Raw genomic sequence first — 27,085 nt, forward strand, 5'->3', positions numbered from 1 at the left:
ACAACCCTGGGCAGCACGGTACCCTATCAGACAGCCATACCAGCCGCTGAAACGAAATGAGAAGTACCTACACACGGTCCACGAAGAGACCCCAAAAGCCTTAATGCAAGGCCAGTGGAAATGACACAAGGGCCTGAACAAGACCCGTGAATGAACAAAAGCAGCTATCGAAGATAACACGCCAGTGCGAGTAACTACGAAAATGAATGGAATAGACACAGAGAGGAGACAATGTTACAACATGACGAAACAGTGCTACCAGACAAGATGGAAGCAACAGCCCTGTTAAACGTGTGTAAATAGGCTTGAAACGCAAGATGCTAAGAAATCGATACTACTTGCAATGCTTAGTAGAAGATAGAGCGGCAGGCGCCAACCATGTATCTACCTCAATAAGGCACATTATACAAGTGCAACTCCATTTTGTAAAAGCAGAAATGTACCCAGCCGGCCAGAGGCCTGACAGGCCAAGTTTTGAAACCCAGCCAAAGGCAAGAGAAGGAGCGGAATCGAAACTCAACAGAGAGCGTCTCATGCCTAGGAAATCGAGGTCAACCAGAGAAGGGGAGGAGAGCGTCAGCTCACAAGACTCCAACTTCAGAGCATACCAGCCTGCCTCATGAAGGTCAAGATAAGGGGGGCCCATGCAGGTGGCTAGGCTGACACAGAATTAAATGCACTAAAAGATGGAAACTGAAGCAGATTCATGGTGAACTAACACGTGACCAGCCATGCGCGAAGAAGTACCATCGCCTGATATCATCCAGGACCCGAGGATGCCATAACTTTTCCCGATAAGAGACTAAATTTTCGAGGCCATCCTTAGCCAACTAATTGACACGTCGCCCTAAAACACTGATTGATTGAAGGGAGGCAGGGTGAAACTTGGGGCACCAGGCACAGAGGTGTCCATTCTGCATGCTGCTAATTAAAAGTGGAAATGTATGTCTAGGGGTGTAACCTGCCCAATCACAATGAACCAAGTTATCTGGAGTCCTATAGATATTGTAACCAATAGGACGTTGTAGTTGTAGTGAGGTCTATCACGCGTAATGTAGAGGGATGGGCGTAGACGCCCACCCGATAAGAGTTATCCAATCCGCATGCGCTATTATCATATACAGATATAACACCTATACTTAAGTTACCTTTCCTAACCAATTATATTGCATGATGATTTTTTATAGAAATTAGACGTCAGTGATGACGATTTTTGCCTATAAGAATTGCTGTTCGACTGAAGTTCGAGGAAGTCGGAGCGAGACAGGTGATCACAATGCTGCTGATTTCCATTTGTTTCTCTGTTTGATGTAATTGTCATAAAACGGACTTCCCTTTGCCAACTTACTGAGTCCTCATTATTGAGTCGTGTTGGAGTAAGTGTATCCTGCATCCCCTGCCCTCACATGGTGCAGCTATCTTGTTTTACAAGTTCTGGAGGGTGAGCGCTGACCTATGGGCCTGTCAGCGATTTCCTCTTCCCCAGAACAGGGGTTGCACAGCTTGTTGACTAATCCCGGAGGCAATGTGCCGTTCTGCCGAACATATTAATGACCACTGTTGATTGTTAAATACTTGAAGTCAGCTCTGTTCGTCATGAAGTTGGCTCTCTGCAGCCTTGACCTGCAGGTGAAAAACGTATACGTCGCTTAAAACAATCATAATCATTATTTTCACATGGCTTATCTGCAGGAAGTCCTGATGAGACCTAAGAGAGCATTTTGTGAGCCTGTTTGCTTACAGTCGATATGGTAACGTTGTTTAAAAATACCTCACACTCGGGCCTGGAAAGATTTAACAGGAAGCCTCCCAACGGCCTAGTCAACATGAACATTCGCGGCCTGCACACTGTGATGGAACACTCTTTATGAGAGTATTTTGGTAAAAGCTTTACCTAATTTACAAGATACTAGGTGTAGGTAGTATTCTTACCATTTTTCTCACCTTGCTCTTGTATATCTTCAAGAAACAGACATTTCCTGTGGTGTCTTAAATAGTGGTGGCTGGTGAATTTTTAAAGCGGGAGGCGTTCATATTTTTTCTGAATTTGCTTGAGTGCCTGTTCATGCTGATTGTGCCCAAGAAACCAACAAAGACAATCTAAAACAATATATGCCAGTGTTCCCCACGTTCATGCTGGTCCATAGAAAACCACTGCCTAAACAATATATGCCAGCATTACCATTGTAAATCACATTTTCATGTTGCATATTGCCCCTATTCTACCTCTTGTTGCTTTCCCTTCCCCATTTATTTTCCCATTTGCCTCACAGTGCCGAGTTCTGCCCCAGTGTGTCCCTCAGCGCACACTCTTGTCCCATTTTCCCCACAGTGCAGAGTTCTGCCCTAATTTGAGCCTTGGTGGTGAGTTCTGCCCCAGTGACCCTCTCCCTTCCCCAATATTACCGTATTGTTCCCCTGTGCCCCCGATACTCCCTTGGGCACAGGTGCATGCACACACATTCAAACACATACCAAACACAGAAACATAAATGCATACAGATACATTGTTTTAAAAACATTAACTTTCTGGCCGGTCGCTTCGCTCTGCCTCTGGCTCCTGCAGCACCAATCCGGACCTGCGCTTGGAAACAGGAAACCCGTACCCCCGCCTTCTGTCCCTGAGGAGGCTATGAGAGTACATATTTGAAGTCCCAGCATGCTCTCTTCTGCGCATGCTGGGGCTCAAACCAGATGCCCCAATGGCTTCCTATGGACCATGGATCCTAACTGCAGCCTAATGCCTGCAGAGGCATAGGCCCTGCAGGCCCCCATGTGGGGCCCCTTGCCCTGTCTTACAAAGCAACCTGCTCTGACATCTGTCCAAGCCTGCCCATGGAGGCACAATGTCAGGGGAATCTCTGCACGACACAGTGACAGCCAAGGTACAATGGAGGTTCATTGCCCCAGTGTTCATTATGAATGGGCTGATAAAGCATAATGCTTAATGCAATGTGCATGTGTTGTATTCAGAATTCCAGCGCAGCCTTAGGAATTCTAGGGCGTGAAAAGGCACATCATTGGCACTTCATGATGTTATGGGAAAACCTTAAACAGTGTGATCGGAAAGGGTGGTTATCCACCTGATTACAGCAGAGCACAAGAACTTCAGCTCTGAAATACCCCTTTAAAGGCATCCAAAAAATTTCAATGGAAGTAGAATTAAAATAAGGGAAAATTAGTACTTGCTTTGAAATAAACACCTGAGGTATTTCTTGAAACAAGCTTGAAAAACACCCTTCCCCTGAGATAAAATGGGTGGGAGTGGACAACAATGCACAGTAATATGCATAAAAAGCAGAAATCATGGTTTACACATAATACGCAGCAACGGGCGAACGCTTATCCTTGCCAATGTCTGCCTCCTGTCTGCTTGTGAACAGGATGCTCTCATTTTGACAAAATATTAAGACTGCAAATCCAGTCATGAAACATAGTTTTTTGGGTTGTTTTTCCAAATGTTAAGGTTTCCTTTCTTAGCACAAGAACATGCTCTGTGGTTCCAGCGTCTATGAGACGACGAAATCACACCCCACTCTGGGAGATGATTCCAAATTGTGGCACCTTTGGAAAATTTAAGTTTACCACAATTTCAATCCTTGGATGAACTAACTTCAAACATGCGGCTATCCTTGAGCACAAGTAGAGCATAAGTCTCGCCTGGAGATCCACCGTCCATAACACGGTTCATGTCCAACAGTAGCAGTCTAAACACTTTAGACAGTGACACAAATTATCTAAAAAATACCACCTGCATCAAGTAGCTCAGACTCAGATCAATTTGACTACTTTTGATTACTTTACAAATGTTTTGCCGGTGGGCTGTCGGGATCCTGGGTCCGGAGTCCACTTAGTCCTGTATGCACCCGTATCGTTATTGAAAGATCCTTAATAATGCAGCCTCCTTCGAAGAGGTGACACATGGTGGGCGGTCCAATTAAAAAGATCTTGGAATGGGCCAACATTGATTACATTTAAGGAAAATGTAATATCCAGTGTCTGGCATAAGCCCACCAGTATTTGATACCTTTGAAATTCACGGTTAGATGCTCAAATGTGTAATGTAATCAAAGACCAACAAACAATTCCCAGTGCATCTTGCATTATATGTACTCTAGCTGCGATGCAAATATGCCATTACAGTGTTTTTTATTATGACTTGTAATTGCCAGAAGTCAGTTGCTGCGGCCCATTGCTAATGCGCACTTTATCTATATTGCAATAGTGTAAATACCCATGGGAGGCGTCCGAGAACAATTCCAACGTCTGTCCCTAGAGAGGAATGCACCCACTGCAAACCTCTTCACAGAGTTCTACGCAATTTCCCCGAGTCAGGATGATTTGACCTTTAGTCCCTGACCCAATGACATAGAAAGTGCAATTGAAAAGCCTTGTGCTGTAGTTTCACATTTGGTCATCCAAACCCCCTTTTGTCAAGACCGACACATCTTTGCTTTCTTATCTTCTCCCCATAAAAGGTAGTCAATGCCTAATAAATCATTTTCAGATCAAACGAGTACAAGGTCCGTAGTAGCATTAAAAGAGTATCATAGTGTTGGTAAACCTACATTTTCATAGTATCTAGTCTACCCCAGAACAACGAGTGTTACTGTCGTTTACGAGTATCTTTACATCCTCAAACATCTTTCATTATATTCTCTGTAGAACGTGCTTGACCTAATATTTTCATAGGTTTTTAATACCTTATTTGGCCCATTTTTGTTTGCACTATTCAAAAGGATTTCTAACGTTTTGGGATAAAGTGAAAATACTTTTTCCAATCTACTCTGTAACCCGAAATACTGCCCTTTCTTTCCAATGTGTCAAAACATGTTTCTTCGGGGCTTGTCGCCAACATTATGAAATGACCAACATGTTCTATTGTCTTGAATTCATGTGGCCCCACCTTTACCCCAGAAATGTCTGGATCTTGGCGAATGGCTGCCAACAGTGGTTCCACAACTAGATCGACCAAGTGGGGAGAAATAGGTCAACCCCAATGGGCTAGGTGTCGTCTACGAAACACTCTAAGTGGAAGGGTACTTGATACGAATCTGTCCTGTGGCAGTATGTCCCAATCGTAGAAGTGGAGGGGCTGGAACATGAAATAAAAACATGTCTAAATGGTGTCTGTCTTCAAACAACTGAAATGTCAAGCGGCCTAGATACCTGTTCAGACCGTGTTAGCGTGTTAGATAACATATTGTGAGCTGTCCTTGTCACTCTGAAAACTGTTATTTCGTAGCAGCCATGGGCTACTTCAAAAGTATTTGGTATGTGTTCTGCACTATGTGATCTTCAGACATGTCATAAGAAAGGAGGTGAATATTGTGCAGTGCGCCTGCCTTATGTACTCAGATTTTGTATTTGGGGAAGTGGTATTGCCTGGCTGCAGACACCTACCCTGGTCTGATGTTCACTAGTCAGTCCACATTTTATAAGTAACAGTGTATGCGAGTAGGTAGGTGAGTGTACTGTGCCTATGCTATGGTTCCATCCACATACATTGTCCATTCCTCTTAGTTCACTTTTGCTTTACTTACAACATGCTTAGTATGTAGTGTGTTCAGATCGGTGCCAGCATTCTCCAACTGGAGGCATGTGCACATCTTTCTCCCGTACCTGGGCTTCTCAGAGCCCAGTGGTTTACACACAAGTTGCACATGTACGTTGGATTCGTCCTCAATCGATGTATCTGGCACATTTGCCATCCATGCACAATATTGCACTGACCTTTCACAAGTGAATTCATATTCATCCCTATTATCTGAACATCCTATTCATTGTTTCTTCACAGTAAATAGTATCCATTGTCAGAACATCATTCTCTTTTTTCCAACAAATGGTATCCACAGGTTAATTCAAGTTTATAATTTCTTCACAATATAGGATTGTTCACAGAATAATCACTCTGTGGAAAAGATCAAGAAGGGAGAGAAAATAAATAATGGAGGGATTAGGGAAGTTTGTAGTGTGTTCTTCCATTAGAACTTGTGAATTTAATCATCTATTTTTTCCATTCCTCTTACCGATTGTTATTATACCAGAATGGTTTATCTTTTCAGAGAATAGATGCTCCAGTTTCTCCGGTACATGCCATCTGTGTGGAATATTTTATCGTATTATCTGAAAGGCATTTGAGTGTCTTTGAGTTATTACTACCATTCATTAAGTTGCATATTTTATATATATATTTATCTGCATTTAATCTCTGAATGCATTACATCGGAGATTATGCGATGTGGGATCCATAGGTTACATTCCTGCTTTTTAGATTTCCTTACGATTCCTCAAATTTTGGTTTATATTTCTATACGTATAAAATTAAGTTTAAGTCCCTTCATTAGGGTTTTTTAACATCTAAGTATTATTCAAATTGTTATGTCATGTACCTGCTAAGGTTAGATCCTCATACACTCCTGTTGCATCATCATGTGTGAGTCATTCAGGCTTATTCTTCTTTTTCTGATGGTTTTACTGCATATTTATCCTGCAATGAAGCAGAATTCCAGTTGTAATCTGAGTCCATCCATTAATTTATACCATATAAATGCCCTTGCAGAAACATTTCTCCATGAAGAAACAATTATAGCTGCTCCTCTTGAAGTCATGTATGATTCAGAACTGTTTTTCTTTTAAGAATAACCTTTGATAATGTTTGAAAAATACTTAAAGAAGTTGGACATTGCCCCTAATGTTATCAGGCAAATGTCAATTGATGAGTAATGGGAGAGTCACTATTAACTACTGGATGGCAGCGATATGCACAGCATATGAACGTATGACATTTCAAAGCTGCAATACCACTGCTAGAAGCAAGTAACCATATCGATCCACTGCGCTATGACATAAGGGATACTCTGGGTGGTAGATCAGTACTGATGCCTTTTGAATCTTTAGCTAATGGTGTGTTGTGTCTCCAGGCCCGCTTGATGCATGTCCTTGCCTTTAAGATAATATTTGACCACTTGTATTCCCTTTAATGTGATCTTTTTGTGAGGCTGCCTATTGCATCATAACTGTCTTCTTGTGTTTTAGGTGAGGAGGGAGGACTTGGACAGCAGGAAATATGTGGAGCTGTATCTGGTAGCGGATCATGCAGAGGTAAGAATCCCACCGCTACCGCTTGGCTCTCAGCGTGTAGCATTGTTTAGTACTCTGAGGTGGCAGAAAAGCATGAATTCCAGTACCCGGGGTATAAGGCAGTCTACCTATGGGGCCACTACTGTCGGAATTGTCTGCCTTAAATAAGGGCTATGTATAAACGCCACATCGCCACGTGTCCCTTACTTATGTAACGTGCCTATTATTAAGTGTTGGGATTCAACATGTGTTTATGGCTCTGTTGTCTTCTTGCGAACCCTCTGATCTTTCATTGAAGACCCTTTCTTATAGAAACCACTTGGGGCAGTGTAGAATCAAATTTGCAAAGCCCATCACATCTTCAGCTCTACAGGGTACCGATTCCCTGTCGAATCTTGAATCACTCTACAAAGGTTTGCGAGGGTTTTTGAGAAAGGTAGCACACAACTGTTGAAAAGGGGCTTCTATTCTGTTCCAACTGATGGCCAGAGTTACCCAAATTGGTGGACTTATTTAAAAATGTTGACTGCTGTTTGAAAGGGGCCGCCAGTGCCTGAAACAGTGGCAGTTCACGATATGCACCCCCATAAGGCTTAGAGCGTTACGGGTCAGTGTTACTCTATGTACCTTGTTTTACCCATGCACGTGGCTGACTGTGTGAGACTTGATTGGTGTCAGTTTCGTTAATTATTGGGGGCATAGACATGGCTGTCCTTAGATGTGATGCCCGCTAAATACCCCTGTGAAAGAAATCATGTTCGCCAAGCAGTCATACGTTTACTATGAGGAACTCGATGAAGATATGGGTGTGGTCATGGTGCTGGCCAGCCTGTTGTAAAATGGCCCAGACCGGATCTGAGGAGAGTTTGTCACTGTCTGGTTTCTTGGTGGAATGACACTCAAGCCCAGAAGGCCAATAGGAAATACATGTAAAACGTTATGATGCCTGGCTCTGAATGGACAGCATCTTGTGTATTTGACAGAGTGCACCCCACTGACTGGGGCCTGATGCCCCCATTTCAGCACCAATTCCAAATGCGTACTGGAGGCGCTGCTCAAATCCCTGGAAGCAGTCTTGCGAAGAGACACTGAGACCATCGAAGACCTGGGAAAGAGCTGCTGACGAGGTGAAGCGCTTTGAAAAAAGGGTGCAGAGAAAAAGAGACATAGAGAATGACTTACAGGGCATTACACTGGCTTGGCGCTCATTTCCTCAGCAGGGATACCCGAAAACCTGCCTCTTGACCATCGAACCATGAGTGTTCCTGCCAGCTAGTGGCGGAAGAGAACAAGTCTTGGGAGGAGACTGGGCCATCTGAGAACTGAGACTACCATCACCAGAGATTGCGCCAGTGTCAAGATCACACGTCCTACCTGACTGCAGCAGGAAAGTGATCTTGAACCCCTGGATCTCTGGTGTGCAAGGGGATCTAGTGCAGGCGCCCTGTGCACCCGCCAGATCCAGCCCCTGGCCGTGTCTTTGCTTTGTCATCCTCTTCCACAGGCCTGTAACCACTATCTTCACTGGCAGAGAGGAGCCAATTGAATTTCTTGAAGGTGGCCCTCGCCCCGTGGTGTTCCGTTCTGCTGCCTGCACTCTTGTGCAGGTCACTAGTCATCCAGCATCAGACTGGTGCCGCAGAATTCATTACTTCAGATAGCCCCGAGAGCATCACCTGAGACTGTTGAACATCCAGGAACGCAGGCCAATCAGAAACCCTGACCAACTTGTTCAGCCTTTCTATAGGTATGCTACTATACCTTCAGCTTGTAGTTTACGTTGGACATTAGTATGTTTACCATACTTCATAATTTTACTACAATTTGTTCTGTGAATAAAGAGCTATTTTTCTCTAAATGTAAATGCCTATGGCTGGGCATCAATCTTAATTACCCGTGATAACAATTGCCCTATGCTGCACCTGTGTAGCTCCACATAACCTCGTAAGAGATCATTCTTGAGACTATTACCATGAGTACCATAAGCAAAGCAAGGAGGTTCTATGTAAAGGTCGTGGTGTGGCCCCCCGCAATCCATGTAATGGATGCGGGGGACATCCCCGGACCCATTGTACCATTCAAAGGGAGTGGGGGCCACCCCCACAACCCCAGCTCCCCTTGTGCGGTACAATGGAGACACTTTTACTGGGTCACACCACAGGCTTTCTGTCGCATTTTTTGTGGAAGCAGCCTTTTTGGCAGCAACATTGTCACTGGACACCAGGAAGGAAGCTGAGGAGTCCATCTTTGCCTATTTTAGACACAGTAACCAGCACGGGTTGGGAGAGTGCTACCTAGACCGTTAGTGGTCCCCATCTCCCGCAGGGGAAGCTGAAATCATCTGACATATGGTGACAAAAGCAGGGATCTGGAGCCAGACCTTAGGCCGCATCGTTCAAATAGGAAATAAAGTCCAGTTACCTCACAACTGGACAGTTAAAAGAAGCGACCGTAGAGATGGCTTTTATAACCATCTTAGAATAAACTATGCTGCCAGTCCTTAAGATTGCCCAACAGAAGGGCAGTGTTTGTGAGGAATGGAGCATGCAAGCTCCTCATTTGGCCTATCTGCCAATATCAGTGGGAGTGGTCCAATGATCTTCAGCAGCAGAGATTGAGGATTCTGATGAAGGAGATTCCCCAGGTTTGTCTTAACCACCAATTAGCAGGTCCAGGTTGACTGTCCTATCTACCGTCCCCCAGCAACTTTAGCTCCTATTTGAAATCTTTTGATCCTCTGCACATTAGGCATGAACCCTAGAAAATCCGCTGGCAAAGTGGAAAGCTTAACAAGGCCCAGAGGAAGATAAGCTGTAAATGGAACAGAAGAAGATGCCACCAGGGTGGCTCCGGCCGGAGCTGGGATGCCATCCTCAATGGAAGCACTGGTGCAGAGCTTTTACCCTGTGCCCATATCCTGAACGAATTTGTGGGCGCAAATGCTGTTGGTTCAGATATCCTTGCCTCGATTCTGGGTTTCAAATTGGTATGAAGCATGCTAAAAATACATGAATAGGGCAAAAGGAGTTGCTCGTTGAGCCATTTGCTCTTGCTTTTGCCTTGAGGAGTGATGAAGGAATTGGATACGTCTCAGCAGAAAGTGACCTTGAAAGAAAGGCGCAGTTCTAATAAAGTTTGGATGTACACCTTTTTAGTATCGGAGAAGTTTCCATGACACACACAATAAACCAAACTCGTGTTTGCCATCTTGCATACATGGAGATACTAATATTTGGAATGGGTGGATTTGTGGGGACAAGTGGATACATACCTTGGAATAATCTGTGTACATTTCTAGCCGGGTATCTTGGACTATTGTCCCACCTGGTCATATCAGTATAAGGGAATAGCACAATCTTTACAGTTGAACTCCTTTCGTGTGGACAACCATAACTAGTTGCCAGGAGTGCCAGGAGGTTCTGACTATGGAGCCAACCAATCCACGGGTATGGAGGACGAATGGACTGGTCCTTACATAGTCTGTATAGGACAGGTGAAATCTCTGTCTTGGTGGACACTGTGGCCCCAGAGTTCCCCACACATTGACCCATGGCATCAGGCTCCAGCCCAACCACTGCCATGTCCATGGGATTAGTGACATTTAGTGACTGCAACTCGGTTTGAAGTCTTGTTGTTGGCATTGCAGCCCACAGATCATAGATGTGTGCCAACCGTGATAATGTTAGTGACCAGTTGGAATAAGAGGACAGTGGGCACACCTCCTTCTCCCTGACCTCATTCGAGAAGCCAAAGAAGATGGCTCAGTGGTTAAATGAAACTCATCCACAGTGACATCCAGGCAGCAGGAATACTGGGACCCCACACTACTCCATGACAGGCCACGCTGGTAACCGTTTGCCTGTCAAGTCACAGAGGTATGGGGTGACAGGGGCAGCTTGTGACTGCATCAAGCCACAGGCCAGCACAATGTGGTGCATAGGCGGCCAATGAGCCCTCTCTCAGTTCTTGGGTGCAAAAGGCTGACACCTTTTCCAGCAGATTTGATGTGCCATTGAACACAGGAGCGGGGTTGGAGGAGGGAGTGATTGAGTTCAGAGGCGTTGCTAGAAGGACTGCGAGGGGCTATAGCCCCTGGTCTTTTGGTTGTAGCCCCGGATAGAAGCTCAGGGGCTACAGCCAAATGGCTAGCTCGCCCCGGGTCCCGACCGTCCCGACATTTGCTTAGCCCCGGATCTTTTACAAACCTAGCAACACCCCTGATTGAGTACACAAAGTGTCAGCTGTGTCCTTACTGATATTGACATCACAGTGGCCCGTTTGGTAGCAGCAGTTGTTCAGACACATAGTTGGAGCCAACAATTGGGCATATATTCTATTTTGGGGGTGATCAGTGAGAAGAAAAGAAAGGTGGTCGGAGTTTTCATTTGGACACCTTGCATCTGCCCCAGTCCTGGTAGCAGCATCTCTGCAGTCCACCCCTCCAGTTCCCTTCATGGAGGCAGAGGCGGAACAGCAGCAGTGCCAGCGGCTGTTTCACATTTACAAGCCTTGACAGTAGGCAGATGGAGGATTTTGCCCACCGGGTGCATCTTATTTCGGGAACCCCCCTGTGTCAATTGGGAAATAGCTGGCATAGCTTCTCTGCAATAGCTCCCGAGTCCCCCTGGGGAAGGAGGAGGGAAGGAGTGTGCGTGCCTCATTTATCATCAGCGTTGCCTAGTTGCCTTTCACTCCAGTTTCGCCTGCATTAGCACCTGCTGATAAAGAGTCATTACTAACTGTTCAGGGGACATGTAGGGGCCTGATTCACAAAGTGTTTTTCAATGGGAAAATCCCATTTAAAAATATGCTTTTTGAATCAGGCCCCTAATGTTTTATCTCCCTGCTGGCACCCTGCCTGTGATAGCCTGCAGCGATTTACTTCCTTGCTGCATTCCTTTGTGTCCATTATTATTTAAGCACCCCACAGGTGCCTCAGACTGTTTTTCCCGAACTGTAGGCAAAGGGGTCCCCAAATATCATGGATGGCGACAGGGCTTTTCAAGTTTTTAAGTTAAACGGGGCCTCAGGGAGACCCCAGCAACTGCCCCCATGCTGCTTGTCAACATCTTATAACACGACATATTCCTTTCTGTATTACTTTCGTTCTTGGGCTTTAAATGCGCGCTTTGCAGTGCTTGCCTTACGAGCTGTGCTTGCTGGAGCCCATCCGGCCGTCACTTCTCTCAGGGTATACAGAAGCGTTAGTGAGGAACTTCAGGGCGTCCTCACTTCTTCTCCCCCCTTGTCCTCTTCTCAGGTGGCCAGGCAAAGGCCATCGCTCTTGGATCTCGTACCTGGGGGTGGATATGCATGGGAGGATCACCTGGGTGGAGGGCACTTGGGGAGTCGGAGAGGACGTCTTTGGGTGAGACATGGCATCCCCCTTTCCCTGGCCAAAGTGAACCCTCTATTCCCCATGCCATTACGGGCTGTTGTCAGTCTTTGTCATCCCTTTCTCACACTCAAAATATCCCACAGACAATGCTCTTAAATACTGGGGATGTGGAGGTTACAATCGGGAGTTATGAACACTTCCATTCATTCAAACTTCCCTAACACCACTTTGGTACTGAGAGGAGGAAGGTGGCCTTGGAGGAGTTCAGTTGGAATAGCCAGGCATGTCCAGCTAATAGGCTTCATCATGGTCAGGCATTCAAAGTTAAAGACTCATACCTGCAATCATTTGCCAAGTCTCAGGTGTATAAAAATGGTGACTGTCCAGCACAAAGAGAGAGATGACCTGAAGAGAAGTACGTGACCCGGGGGATCGGAGCGGGCTGGAGCAGAACCAGCTTGAGGGAAGCTGTGCAGAGGAGGAGTGCAGAAAAGATGCTGGGAGCCAAGGCAGCCCTTGAGAGGGCCTGAGACACTGCTGTCCTCCCTGTTTGGTGCTCACAACCCGAGCTGTGGAGCACCGAAGACTTCTGGTCGTTGCAAGTCTCCAAGAGAGCGAGCAGTGCTCTTGGTAGCTTCTGCTGGAGAACAGCAGAGCTACGCACTACAGCATTCCAGGACGATGAACGCTGCTTGTGGTAGCTCCTGTTAAGCGAAGCTGAGAAGTGAAGCCCGGAAGCCCGAAGGAGCCGCCGCACAATACCGGTGAGTGACACACAGAGAACATTCATACCGGGGTGCTCTGGAGACTGGAAATGAGCATGTTTGAATGCTGAGAAAGCATAGAAGTGTTATAAGTACAGTGAAAGGCCAAATCAAGTATATTTAAATGGCGAACAAGCTGTAAGCTATTACCAATGCTATTGAAAATTAAAACATGTACCATTGAATAACGAAGTGACTGACAGATAGAAGGGGTATATTTGGATACCGTATAAAACAAAGCAAATTATGAACATTTATGAAGGAAACAGAAGCAAGGTGGTAGTAATGGGAATAACCACAGAATGAGAGGTGTGAGACCCAAGTGGTGGCAAAGCTATCATAAAAGATATGAAATGAAAGTGGAAGCCATCAATGGTGGCCAAGTTAAAGGATTGCTACGAAAGATATGAGATGTGAAACTGGGCATTGGTTGAATATAAAAGAATCCATAGAACTACAGGTTAAGAGAGAGAACCTTTTTTGGCAAAATCCCGAGTACATTGAGTGCACAAGGGTATCGGTTGCGTGACCTGTAATGGGTGGACCGTGTGGTCCTACAACTGTGCCTAGACCGAGTGACCCCTACTTAAGAAAAGCCAAGGAAAGCAAATGTCAAGAGGTTTATGCTTTACAGCAGTTGTTAAAATTAATTATAGATGAAAAAGCAATCAACGTGAATTATTGGAAAACCTGGATGACCAAAGACTTGAACTGGTATTTTTTTTAAAGCTGCAAGATTTGAAACAATATTGATTTTGAAAGCTGGAAGAGTTGATCTTTTGGGGAAGTGAACCCTGAGTCCTTTATGGAAATATTCTGAACCTGGGGAAGGGGAAGCTGAGTCTAAGCCGAGAGCTGAAAGAAGCTCAGAACTTTATTTTAGAACACTATTCCTTTTGCTGTTGACGTCACTACACATTGTATACAGTTAGTTATGAGGTCAAGCATAGGTTTTGGACACAAACAGACTTTTGATTTGAACTTACTGATGCAGACAATCCTTAATTTTCTTTAGGTAGGGAAATCCCACCATAGTATAAGGCAAGTTAGGCGTTATTCCATCCTGACATTTCATAAAAATAAAGCTTTTGAATTAGAATGTTGAATCAGTTGTCTGTGTCTTACTTCATGATGCCCTCACATCATCTTGTTCCTGTTTAACCCCAGTTTCTCCACATCAGACACATGCTGACAAAGGATTTATAGCTTTTCATCGGGCATTTGGTGTTTCAGCTCACTGCTCGCTGACCTTCTCATGATAATTTGCCTCTATTAGCCCCCAGCAGAATTTGTCTCCATTGTAATGTATGCACCCATGTGTGCCTCACAATGTTTTCCGCTCTAAGCAAAAGGAGGAAACCATCATGCTGAAATGGGCCCCCACACATCATATTGAACTGGCCCACCACAAGCCTTGAAAAATCTTCAGCCGGCCCTGAACGGAGGGAACCTTTTTAATGAGGTTTAAGGGCGGGGAGGGCAAAGTCGAAAGGCAGGACCCAAGGGCAAGTGCGAGGAGGCTTGCTGGGATAATTTGGGGGGGAGAATATGGTCCTGGAGATTTGCTCACAAAGCACGCAAAGCAGGCTAGTTAGGACAAAACATGCATATGAGACTGAATTCAAAGTTAAAGGTACTACAGGAACAAATTAGTCACAATGGTCAAATGGGCCTGTAAGAAGCACATGAGGGCACATGAGCCTAAGGACATACAGTCATTGCCACTTAGAGCTGCAGAGGCTCATATAGAGCAACCTTTGGGTACAAAGGAGAACAGGCGGCCATATTGGGTCACATAGGACTTGACAATCCCACATATTGATATATGTGTTTGTGTGTGTTCATATATAAACACACACCTTTCACACACACGCACGCACACACACTACTGGCCTTTCAAAGGCCTAAAACTAACAGAAAATCTCTACGTTTCCAGTCGAGCCTGCTTTTGGTCACTCCAGGTTTCTACCAGGGCTCAAGTCCTAAAAAAGAAAAAGTAGGGGGACTCATTAACATACTAATGGAATGTGACATAACCAGAAATTAGCATATCAAGGGGACATATGCAAATTTCATTCAATTGGCTTTGAATAACCATACAAATTGCACAGGACGAATGGCATTTGCCTTTCATAAAATCAACACACACAAAAAACCAAGGGAGGATTTTTTTCTTCTAATAGTGTTTTGAAAACGTTAATAAGTGTGCATGTTTTAAACTCCAAGAACCAATACCAATGTTTTCCCAGGAACATGCAGTCCCGAAATGTAACATGCCACCTTTAGTTGCGTGCTGTGTTTCATCAAATTATCTGGTGCAGTGGTGCAGTGCCTGGCCTGTGAACCTGGTGACTACGGTTTAAGTCCTGAGGTTGGAGTAAAACACACAGTCAATGTTTCTCATTTTACACCATCCTCTACCCTCGACTTGATCCCTGTTTCTAACCAGCATTATTTTCTTTGCTATGTTGCCTACCTATACCAAGACTGTGCATTTGCTTGGTGGTTTCCATCCCGCCCGCACGAAGGCCCTCGTCGATACGGTATTGCTTGTGCTTTCCCTGCTCCTGCCTGACATGTATTCTTGCCTCAGTTTCAGAAACATGAGTACGACCTTGGGAGAACAAAACAGAAAATGGTGGAGGTCGCCAACTACATTGACAAGGTGAGTGCAGCTGCGTTGTGTGGATGCAGAATGTGACGCCGCTCACTTCCGGTGAAGACCTCAGACTGAGGCATCATTCTGCGAAGTCTCTGGCTGTGGCCTGGGAAAAGAGGGGGAACGTGTGAAGAAAAACAGGAATATGAAGAAATAATGTATGTTTTAAAGCAATGGTCCTGCTTCTAGGCACCTTAATAACATATAATAGTATTCCTCAATTCATTGATACGCATTTGTATTAATCCAGAGGTCTTCAAACTGTGGGGTGCGCCCCCAAGGGGTGTGCAGCCGCATCCCGAAGGAGGGTGCAAGAGCCCAGCATGAAATGTTTAAAAAAAATGTTTTTGGTTTTTTTAGATTGGTGGAAATGGGCAGGGGTGGCTTACATGGTCGGACTGGACCATAAAACTGTCTCAGGCACCAATGAACAAGTGGCCCAGAGTTGCAAATGGATAATCATTTCTTTAGTCACAGACTGTTTGAATAGTACCCAGGGGGTGTATTTTGTTAAAATGTAAGCAAATTGTGATATTTAAAGACTATTTATTCAGCAACAATGGTCAAAACTACTAGCTGCATAGTGAACTAACTAATCAAACTGGCCCACATTGGCCGAAAAAGTGGCCCATTTTGACTGGCCTGCACTAGAGTTTTGCATTTTTGCTACAGGCATTGCCCTATAGGCCAGTCTGAGCCTGGCAGCTCATCCATAATGGGCGAGGGGGCACATGCACATGCTCACTGGGCCATGCAAGGCTGGAGGCGTTTTGCTTTGCCAGCTTTGCATAGCTCATTGGAAATGCTGACTGGGGCACTGCATGTCTGCATGTGTGAGGCGGAGATCCTGCGCCTCCTCGCACATATGGACAGAGCAACCTGGAGCGGGGCATTTCGGCACCCACGTGCAGGCCCTTGCAGAAGGTACATTTATGTTCTTTTATTTTTTATTTAAATATGTGTATGGATGCGTGTATGCTTGTGTTATGAGTGAGTGTAGGGTGATGGGTGCTCCTATGAATGATAGAGTGATTGCTGTGTGAATGTGTGTGTGTGTGTGTGTGTTTGTTTTGGCCCGTTGAGCTGATTTTGGCGAGTGTCGGGTAGAGGGAGGAAGGAGGGTTGTAAAACAAAGGCATTTTAACAATGCCTTTGTTGCATAATCCCCCTACCCACCTGCCAAAATCAGCTCTCCTTCTGAGGCACTGTAGATCTCAGGGGACAGGGATGGTATTTTTTTTACTGGATATCTATCATAGATGTCCAGTCAAAAATACCATGCTTTCCCCCTTGGCCCCCCAGTGCCAATTGCAAACTGTTTGGCTTTTTACCCATTTTTGTTTTTAAAGTATGCTCTAAAATGCAACATTTTAACACATTCTTTTTAAAAGATTCAGTAGGGGGAAACCCCCTGAACCCTGCTTGATTGGTTCGGGCTCCCTCGCTGCCCTCGGTCGCTATGGCATTTTTGTGGGAAACATTTATGCCCCTACACTTAAAGAATTCACCAGCTCCCACTGACCTTCTGACTGTGTTGGGAATGGGGTGGGGGGAGCCCAGGGACTGTAGTGGGAGCAGGATGGATGGGGTGGTAGCAGGTTGGGAGAGCCCAGGGTCTGTGATGGGATGGGGAGAGCCCAGGGACTGTGATGGGAGTGGGATGAGGGTGCCCAGCGACTGTGATGGGAGCAGGTGGGGGAGTCCAGGGACTATACTGCGAGTACGGTGCAGCGAGGACGCGCAATAGTTCATAGCTATTTGTACATACAGTCCATTTGGCATGTGTGGGGGGGCCCGCCTGCCCAAATTTTGCTCAAGGGGCCCCAGGTCAAAAAAAGTTTGAAGACCACTGTATTAACCTCATGTCATGTAGCCGATCGGAGGCAGCTCACTGGACGTCATGAGGCGCGTGACCTCCAGTGAGCTGCCTCCGATTGTCTACGTTTTCAAAAGTGTTAACACATCACAGGAGATAAGCCACAGCCAAAGGGCCCCTCGTGGGGTGCTATTTACAAACAGAGATACCTAGTTACTACTTTCCAGTTTCGGACAGTAACAACCTCCACTCAAATTGCAGTACCTCGAGACGCTGAGAAGCACTGCAAAGGCGCCCTACAAGAGGGTCTAGTCTCTTTTCCTTTGCTGACGAAAGCCTGCGCGTGTAAAGCTGTTAGTGCCTAGGAGGGAGAGTTACCCGGAGCTCCAACTGGAAACAAGGCTTGAGTGGCCTTGCGAACCCTCGCCCTCTTAGAACATTAAACACAGTGAGGACTCCCAATGGGCTGTGAAATCCTCCCGCTGCAGTGCACACAGATACATGGAAGACTGCTCATGCGACTGTGGATACATGAGGGGCTGTGTGGGGGCCAGCGAATCCCCCAACCCTAGAGAGCATAAAGAAGTGAGGACATCCCCTAGGGGCTGGGAAACCCATACCTTCCAGAGAGTAAATGAGGGCCTGCTTATGAGGCTGTGCTACCCTCACCCTCTGTGAACATGTAGAGCGATTGCCTTTTAGTTCTGGGCATTGATGGGCGTCTAGACTCCACGACTGTATCACTCCAAAGCTTCTGCATTGAGGCATTTTCTCCGTCTATGTGTCCAGTCCTTACTTGTCACAGCGGTTTGGTGTTAGGCAACGCCAGGGTGCTTTTGACTTGGGAGGATAGCTCAGGGGCAACGTGCTCGCCGTGGAAGCAAGACGAAGTGGAGCAACACAGGTTTGATCCCGAAACCTCTGGGCGTGTTATAAATAACCAATTACAATGTCTGCTACGTGCCTTTAGCTACAGATGACTCCTGGATGAGAGCTATGTCTAGAATTGTTAAGTGGGGTTATCAAGACAGGGCCACTAAGCCATCGGTATGCTTTATGAAATGAGAGGTGTACATGAGGGCAATGTTGGCCCCACTCGCTCCCATTGCTGTAAGCACCTCATGGAATTCAGAGTGAATAGTCATTTTATTGAGTGGGTTCTTCGTATATTTTAATTAGATTGTTTTATAAAGTAGCATGTGGTGCAGTTTTATGGAATGTAGTATCGTGTTTAGATGAATGATTAACTGTTTTTCTTATGTAATGCTTTTATTAAATTAATCTGTCGAAATAAAGCATAATTGACTTCAGCTGCTGTTGCTGCCTAGTGAGTTGGTAATAATGACTGGCCTCCCCCATCTCGCTCTAGCTCCCCCCTCCCACCGGCCGCCATACGCCCTGTGACCCGTACACCGGCATAGCAAATCCTGAGTCCTTGGAACAGCTGTGCCCCCGCGGGGGCATGGAAGGCGGCAGAGACAATGCGCAAACCCAACCACAAGCATGAGCGCCACAGACAGCTGCATGGCCCCGGGGACTTCCAATGCACAGATTCCTGAGGCCTCGCTCCATTTAGACATGGCTGCTGTCGCGGAGAGGCGCGCGAGGGATCGCCGCCACATCTAGTCCCATCACCTCACACCAGCTCTCGAGCATCTCATCACTTGCGCCAAAAAACGTTTTGAGAATCCGCCCAGAGGTCTTTAACTCAAGCCTTTTTCACCCACTACACACTTTCACTTTGCCTGAAAGAGCAGTGTCATCAGTGGATGTTGCGGATACAGACATTCTTCAGTTCGTGGCGAAACAGCCACAGTATTGGTAGAGTCTTGCAAAGGCTTCACAAAGGTGCAGATATTGGGATACCCCAACCAACATTCAGGCACTGGTGAAGATGTGAAGCAGGGCACTTCTAGGTGCCCCAAGTTCAGGAACTGGACACTAATATTTTATTTATTTATGTAAATGTATATAGTGCGCAAACAGCCCGGGGGCATCGAGGCGCTGTTACAAGGAAACACCTTAGTTACAGGAGGCATACATCATATACATCAAGGTGAAAGGCATGTAGCAGACACTATAAAAAAACATTGCATGCATATTGCTTCAGCAGAACGAATGGGATCAGGCAAATAGGAGTGTTTTGATGGCTTTGCGGAAGGCAAGGTGGGAAGTTTCTGTCTTAGGTGTGGAGGGAGGGCATTCCATTGCAAGGCTGAGATGAATGGGAAGCTGGAACCCCCCTGCTCTGGCTCGTTTGATTTTGGGAACTGTAAGCATGTTGGCATAGGGTGTTCTGGTGGGTCTCGAGGATGTAGATCTGTGTATTCTTTGAGTAAGGTAAAGGGGGGCTGTGTGATTGATGCATTTGTGGGTTAGAGCCAGGGTTTTAAAGAGGACACACTCTTTGATCGGTAGCCATTGAGCCTGTTTCCTGGCACGAGATATATGGTCCCTTCTAGGAATGCCAATGGCTGCATGGAGCACACTGTTCTGAATATGTTCTGATTGGTTCGTGGAGTACCACAGGATCACCCAGGAGAGGAGGCTGTGTGGGTTCTATAGGAGAACAGAGGATTAGAGAACACCCTGGAGACAATCTCTTGTAGGACACAGGTGCTGCCTCTGGTTTCATAGCAAGGTATGAAACCTGAAGTGGAGGACCAGAGCTCATTGTATTGAAGCCAATATCTTAGGGGTAAGACGAGCCTCCCACGGCGAGTCCAGCTTCACAAGATCTAGAGGGCCTTGTTAAGATCAATGTTGGGGGAAGCAGTTTTCCCCGCTTGTACCCCTGTGGGTATTGTTGGTCCCTAACATCCCTTACTCTCTGACTCCGAACACGGGCACCTGTGCGTGTCTGCCGTGTCTCACGGGATGCCAGGACTGTGGTGGGTTTTGGATGCTTGACCTAATGGAGTGAAAGTTCTATCTGCTTTCTAACCCTTTTAAATTTTCTTTCATTTGAAATATATTGAGGTGCTTGAGGCACCCTGTGATGTGCAAAACTCTTCTCTTACCGTTCTTGTCGAGTAGTGTGTAAACCCTCATGGCAGGGGTCCAATGCTTGCTAGCCGGAATATGGATTTTGTGGTAGCGGTCTGCCCAGGGAAAAATATGAGGCACCAGCCGTGGCTTGTCATGTCCACGTATTGGTGTAGGCCGCACCCTTCCTTTGTCAGCAAGTTGTGTTGCTGTTTTGGTGCTTCTTGATCGCTCACTACAAAACGAAATGATTTCTAGGCGTGGCCATCAGCTCCTGCCACTCTGCCTTTCCCCCTCACTTTCCCTCAAGAAACATTTCTTAGCTGGGCTCCTCATTTGCTGAGTGATATCAGGGCCTTCCTTTTACAAAGTAAATACTAATTATTTGGCTGCGCTCATTCTCAGGCGAGAGGCTCTCACATTGTTTGGAATGTTGGAATGCTTGAGTGTTTCCCTAAATTAACCTGGTCTATTGGTCCTCCTTCTTCTTCCTTGACCTCACCCAAACAAACCATACCTTCCTGTTTTCTGTGCCCCTTTCTACCTTACTCCTTCCCTCTCCATTGGCTCTCTTCCACACCTGGTTCTCCGGGCCAACCAATGCCTTTACTTTCCACAGAGGAGGTGTAACAGTTAAACAAGCACATACAAGGGGCTTTAAACACCCACCCACTTCAAGTACGAAGGTCTGCCTGTATCGGGAAATGGTGGGCCACTATAATCACAGTCAATGTCCATGTTCACGTTATGTCTTGCTGGAGCGTTTCGAACGCCAGCTTGACATGAGGACAGCTCAGTGGCCCTCCTGCAGGTAAGGGAAATGTCTGTGTGGGTATTGCTTAGAGCGCAGGGATTACCAGATTTCTGTTCTGTATCTAGTAGAGTGTTTGGTCCTTCAGTCAGCTGTGTGGATTGCTCTACGATATGGCATTTCTTTGCTGCCTCTCTCCCATGCAGGCTGATCTCTAGTTTGTCCACTGCTAGGCATGCTGGATGTTGAAGTCCTACAGGACAACAAAAGAGGTTGGACAGCATTGTGTAGTTCAGGAATGGAATAAGACCAGGTGGTACTCATTTCCTGCAAACAGGTCGAGGTAGAAGGAACAAGGAGTGGGGCCCAGCCCTCAGTGCAGAGGAGCACGGAGGAGAATTTCTGAAGGAGGGTGCAAGGTTAGGTATTGCTTGGGGAGAACATGTGGTACGTGGGTTTGCGTACTAGGAGTGAAAGTGAGATGAGAAGAGAAGAGTTGGGAGTGAATAAGAAGGCTACTGAGAGAGTGAAAGGAGGGTGACTGTGGGAGAAGGTATGGGTGGAGTGAAGTGTAGTAGTAGTAATGTGGAGAGGGGAGAGCAGCGGTAGTGTTTAGGAGGTAAAGTAGTCGTAGTGTGGAGATGGGAGAGTAGTGTGGAGAGGGGAGAGTAGTAGTGGTGTGGAGAGGGGAGAGTAGTAGTGGTGTGGAGAGGGGAGAGTAGTAGCAGTGTGGAGAGGGGAGAGTAGTAGTAGTGGTGTGGAGAGGGGAGAGTAGTAGCAGTGTGGAGAGGGGGGAGTAGTAGTGGTGTGAAGAGTAGAAGGGGACCTATATATAGAGAGAGACTCCCTCAGTGGGTGCAGTGGGAAGAGTGATAGAAGGAGAGAGACAAAGGAGAGGGTAGGAAGAAAGGTAGGAAAGTAGAAGAAGGGGCAGGAGTATGAGGGCGTGAAATGGAAGGACCAAGCGGGGCTAGAGTGTCAGGAAGGCACCTATTCGTATGCTGAATTGCACAGGGAACCTATCTTTGGATATTATTTCTATCCCATTATTATTCTTAGAGGGAGATAGTTAGAAAGGTGGTTTGCCCTTAGGCCATCACCAATAGGCACATATTTTAGATAGTCAGGGTTACTGATCCCCAGAGACCATCCTTGGCTTGAGGGATGAGTGGGCTAGGGAGGTAACCACTTGCACTAGATGAGAGAGGAATGGCCCTTAGTGAGACCCCATTACATTTCTCTAATAAACACCATTGAAATGTCTTGGAGAGTTGATGTGTTCTTGAGGCCATCTGTGAAACCACCCAAAGCCCGGTCCCTCCATGATGTCAAGGTAGTGCTTGGCATCACGTTCTTTACAGTGATCAAGGCTTTGTCGCCCTCCCCCGTCTCGGAGTACTATTCACAGAGGTCCATACCCAGAATGCAGAAGCTATGAAGGGGGCCACAGAATGACTCACTCCTGTCTCCCTGGGCCTTTCTTCCTCAGCCAATCCAGACGGACGTGGCCTCAGAGTCACCTCGTCCACCAATGAGGCCTTGAGCGAGCCAGACCACCTTGCTGTAACCCAAAGCTGTAACATGCCCACAGCTGATTGGGAAATGTACCTTCCAACCCCAAATCCAGATACCAAAACACAACTTAACTATGGAAGAACTTGATAAACGTATCTGCACACATCTGCAAGGATGGTAGACACACCTGCCGCCCACTACTAACACACTCTTTTAGACACTATGGGAGAGCGGGCCTCTTGCACTCTGAAGAGAAAAAGAGAAACAATCTCTGCAATGGTTTATAGTGGAACCTAACTTTGAAGCAAGCAGGACGGCCTGTGAAATAAGATGTCTTTTAGACCACATGCGAGCCACCACGGAACAATACAAATGCAACAGGCCAGGAGAAAGCCCCCTACTATACGAATCGAATACTAAAGGCTTGCCATAATAGAAGCCTTTTCAAGTACTAACAGCCTCCAACCCTCTTGTTGGTTTTTCACTTTCACACCCGACTGAAATATGCATCAAGTGTACAGACCTCTTCACGGACAAGGTCAGCAAAAATTAAGCACAACATCTAAACCCCCGCTTCTCCAAATTTGAACAGCACCCCTTCCAAAGTAGCCTGTGGACGTTTTTGAGAATGCTCTCCCATCACAAAGCCAGGCCTACACAAGGCCATTGCTGGGCTGAAACCGTCCACTTGTCCATATAACCACATACCTGTGGAACTAGTGTAGGCTTCTTCCAAATGCCTGGGCCCACACCGGTTGAACGGTATCTCAGGAAATGTCCACCTGCTTCAAAATACGACAGGTGGCCGCCGCGCTAAAAGGTCATCATCGGATCACACAGAGATATTCAACTTTCCTCCTGCCACGGTGCAATTCCTCCTAGCAAAAGAAGACCCGTGCCCATGTTATCACTAAGCAGCATAGTACGTTTAGGCTTCAAAAACAGTCTCCTGATTGAATAAGGCTGGTGTTTCAGGCCTGACTGATTCTGAGACTGTCATCCTGATAGTGATTGATGACGCAGTATATATTCTGGACAATGGGTAAACCGGTCTACTCACCGATCACAACATGTCCACTGCACTTAATGCAATCCTCCATACAATACTTCTCACTATAACAAAGGCACACATGAGCATTGAAGTATCGACAGCCAGTGCACAACTGGTTCTGCCCCTTTAGGCACTATCACACCCACATAACAGAACTGTACAACTAGGATCCCCCTTCCCTTCTTTTTACCCGACCAGTCGGCACCAGCTGGGCAAAGGAAGTTGCTGGCCTTGGATTACGTAGCTTCTAGGTTCCTGCTGGGTGAGGGACTACACGCAGTGGAAGCTGGTGAATTTCTTAATTGTAGTTGTGTAAATGTTTGCCTCGAATATACCAGACCATAGGACCATAGCGAGTGTGCCCAAACCAACCATGAGGGGTTTGTGGAGTTCACTCTCCGAGAACATTTTAAAAATAATGGGTTCAAATGATGTATTTTCTAGTACAGTTTTTGTGAAAACCTGGGTAAAAAGCCACACAGTTTACAATCAGTATTGTATGGAGCACATGAAAAAATCCACCCTATGCATGTCACCAACAGTGTACAGGAGATTTATCTAAAACCGTTTAGTGATCCGTTGCCCACTATGTATGCAACTACAAACAACAAGTTCATGCTGGCTTTGACCATACATATCCATGCAGACTGGACCAATAGATGCCATCCATTATCACCATATAAGAACTTACTCTGATGGCTTTTGCAAATAAAAATGCAATGCCACAATAAGAAAGTACATCCAAACTGGCTGCACCAATGAAAGCCAGTCTAACAACGTAATAACACTCATGTTTGCTTTCCACTTGAGGCCCAGTAAAAAATACTATGCCACATAAGAAAGTATAGCTAGACTGGCTCCACCAAAGTATACCAGTCAAGCTATGAAATAGCACTCATCATTTGTGTGTTACACTTTATGTCCAATTAAAAAAATATGCCACAATACCAAAGTATAGTGAAACTGGCTGAACCCAAGTATGCCAGTCTAGCTATGTCATAGCGCTCATCATGTTCGCTTTATGCCCAGTATTATTGCCAATGCAGCCAGTAGCAACCCCCCTTAGATATGGGGCCCACCCCTCCATACACTCTGCTCAGGGCGGGCACAAGCATGCTCTCGTCAAACAGCATACACTCTCATTCACCCCTGCATTCATACATTCACCCAACATATACTCTTTCATTCACTCAGAATTCATGTATTCAAACAACATACACTCTGTCATTCACCCAGGCATTCATACATTCACACATCATACACACTCTCATTCCACCAGGTTTTCATACATTCACACAACATACACTCTTTCAATGACCCAACATTTAGTCTCTCATTCCCCCAGGCATTCATACATTCACACAACATGCACTCTTTCATCCACCCAACATTCATTCTCTCATTGCCCCAGGTATTCATTCATTCAGGCAACATACATTCTCTCATGCACCCAACATTCATTCTCTCATTTACCAAGGCATTCATACACCATTACATTTCTCATTCAGCCAGGCATTCATAAATTCACACAATATACACTCTCTCATTCACCCGCGCATTCATACAGCGTCATTCGGGCATACATAAAAACAAATGTTCACAAGCGGACCCTTTCCCACATGTGCACTCAGACAATTCCACTTGCATGCACACATACATGCAAACAAATGACACAACATACACAACATATTTTCACTTAACTCACACCTTTAGCACACTTACACCATCCACAACAGCGACCTGAAGACACGCGCCATGCAGAGCACAAAGGCTGGCAGGAGATGTCCCCTCTCCTGTGAGTGAGCGCGTTCTTACGCTAGTAGCGCAATGATGAGAGGCAACAGGGCCAACCTCCCTATGCCCCGCTGGACTACGATTATTGTGCTCTGCGCATTTTGCAGAGTCCAAAGCTACAAAAAGTGTGGGGGGGTTTCCCTTGCTTAGAGGTAGGCAGCACAGTCCGTGATTGTGCTATTTGACACTCAAGTGAGCTGCCTGCCCCACCCATACATACAGGCCACCATTGAAAACACTCCCTTCTTCAGAAAACCTCGGCAGTATGAAGACGATGGTCAACTTCCAGATTTGCTACTGAACACTGGGGGTTCCACATTAAAAACACTGTCTGTTTGCAGGAGTTTGGCAATGAAGACACCCTTATGAAGAAGCAGAGGTGGCCATCATAGGTGAGATCTGCTTCCTAACCAGTGGCCCCACAGGTTAGAGAAACACGCCTGCCAGCAGCGAGCAGAGGCGGCCAGTGTTTTGAACATATGCAACGAACCACACCAATGACAAATGACAGCTTAAACATGTGATTTAAATTAATTAGGAGTCAGAGCTATAAAAATATAAATTACTGAAGAGTATACTGGTTTGGATTCACTGCGCAAGTCAGACAGCGTAGACACTGATGAGGAAGAGTACAAGACTTCCCCATTGATTACCATACGTAAGGGGAGCCTCCGGCTTTAGAATCCCCAACCATGGGCCTGTTCGCCCTACTTGAATTGTTGCCCCAATGTATACATTGTGTGCCTCGGTTAAACCCTTGCTCCACTGTATGCATGGTTTGCCCCACTTGAATTGTTCCTACACTGAATTTTGCTCCTTAGTATAGAGAAAGTAGCCATTGCACATCTGCAGTCCTTTGGATGACTTTCAGGTGGGCTTTAGACTGGGATGTGGGACCGAGGCAGTCGTAGTGGGAGTAATGGATGACCTCATCTCAGAGGCGTGCTTGTCCTTCTAGATCTCTGGGCAGCATTTGATACCATCTGCTATGTTGCCCCAACGTATGAATGGTTTGCCCTAGTTTAATTGTATACCACACTATATTTTGCTCATTGGCACCCTAAATTGTTTGCCCATGGTATGACTTGTATGTCCCAATTAACTCTGTCTTCTTTATGCCCAAACAACTATACCCAGACCAACTATCCAACCCTCACTCTGCAATTTAAAATGGCTCCTTACCAAGATCAAACAACAAGACTCTAGGGCAGATTCATCAATATTAACTCAAATGAAAAAAGCAATTTCTTCCTTTGCGCTCACTTTTGAAATGCACGGGCCAACTTATCCTCAACGATGACTTATGGTGTTCAGGCCGTGGGGGCTAGA

At 46.0% G+C, this 27,085-nt stretch overlaps 1 protein-coding gene across 3 annotated transcripts in view; it reads left to right on the forward strand.

The window, feature by feature from the left end:
- ADAM19 (ADAM metallopeptidase domain 19) overlaps nt 1-27,085 on the forward strand; it is a 378,374-nt gene that overhangs the window by 180,502 nt on the left and 170,787 nt on the right. For all 3 annotated transcript variants that reach the window (XM_069653928.1, XM_069653926.1, XM_069653927.1), the window contains exons 7-8: nt 7,039-7,104; nt 15,779-15,850. In XM_069653928.1, coding sequence (XP_069510029.1) covers nt 7,039-7,104; nt 15,779-15,850 — 138 coding nt within the window. The remainder of the gene's footprint in view (nt 1-7,038; nt 7,105-15,778; nt 15,851-27,085) is intronic.

This window comes from Ambystoma mexicanum, chromosome 3q (assembly GCF_040938575.1).
Source record: "Ambystoma mexicanum isolate Mex_15411 chromosome 3q, UKY_AmexF1_1, whole genome shotgun sequence".
Classification (NCBI taxonomy): domain Eukaryota; kingdom Metazoa; phylum Chordata; class Amphibia; order Caudata; family Ambystomatidae; genus Ambystoma; species Ambystoma mexicanum.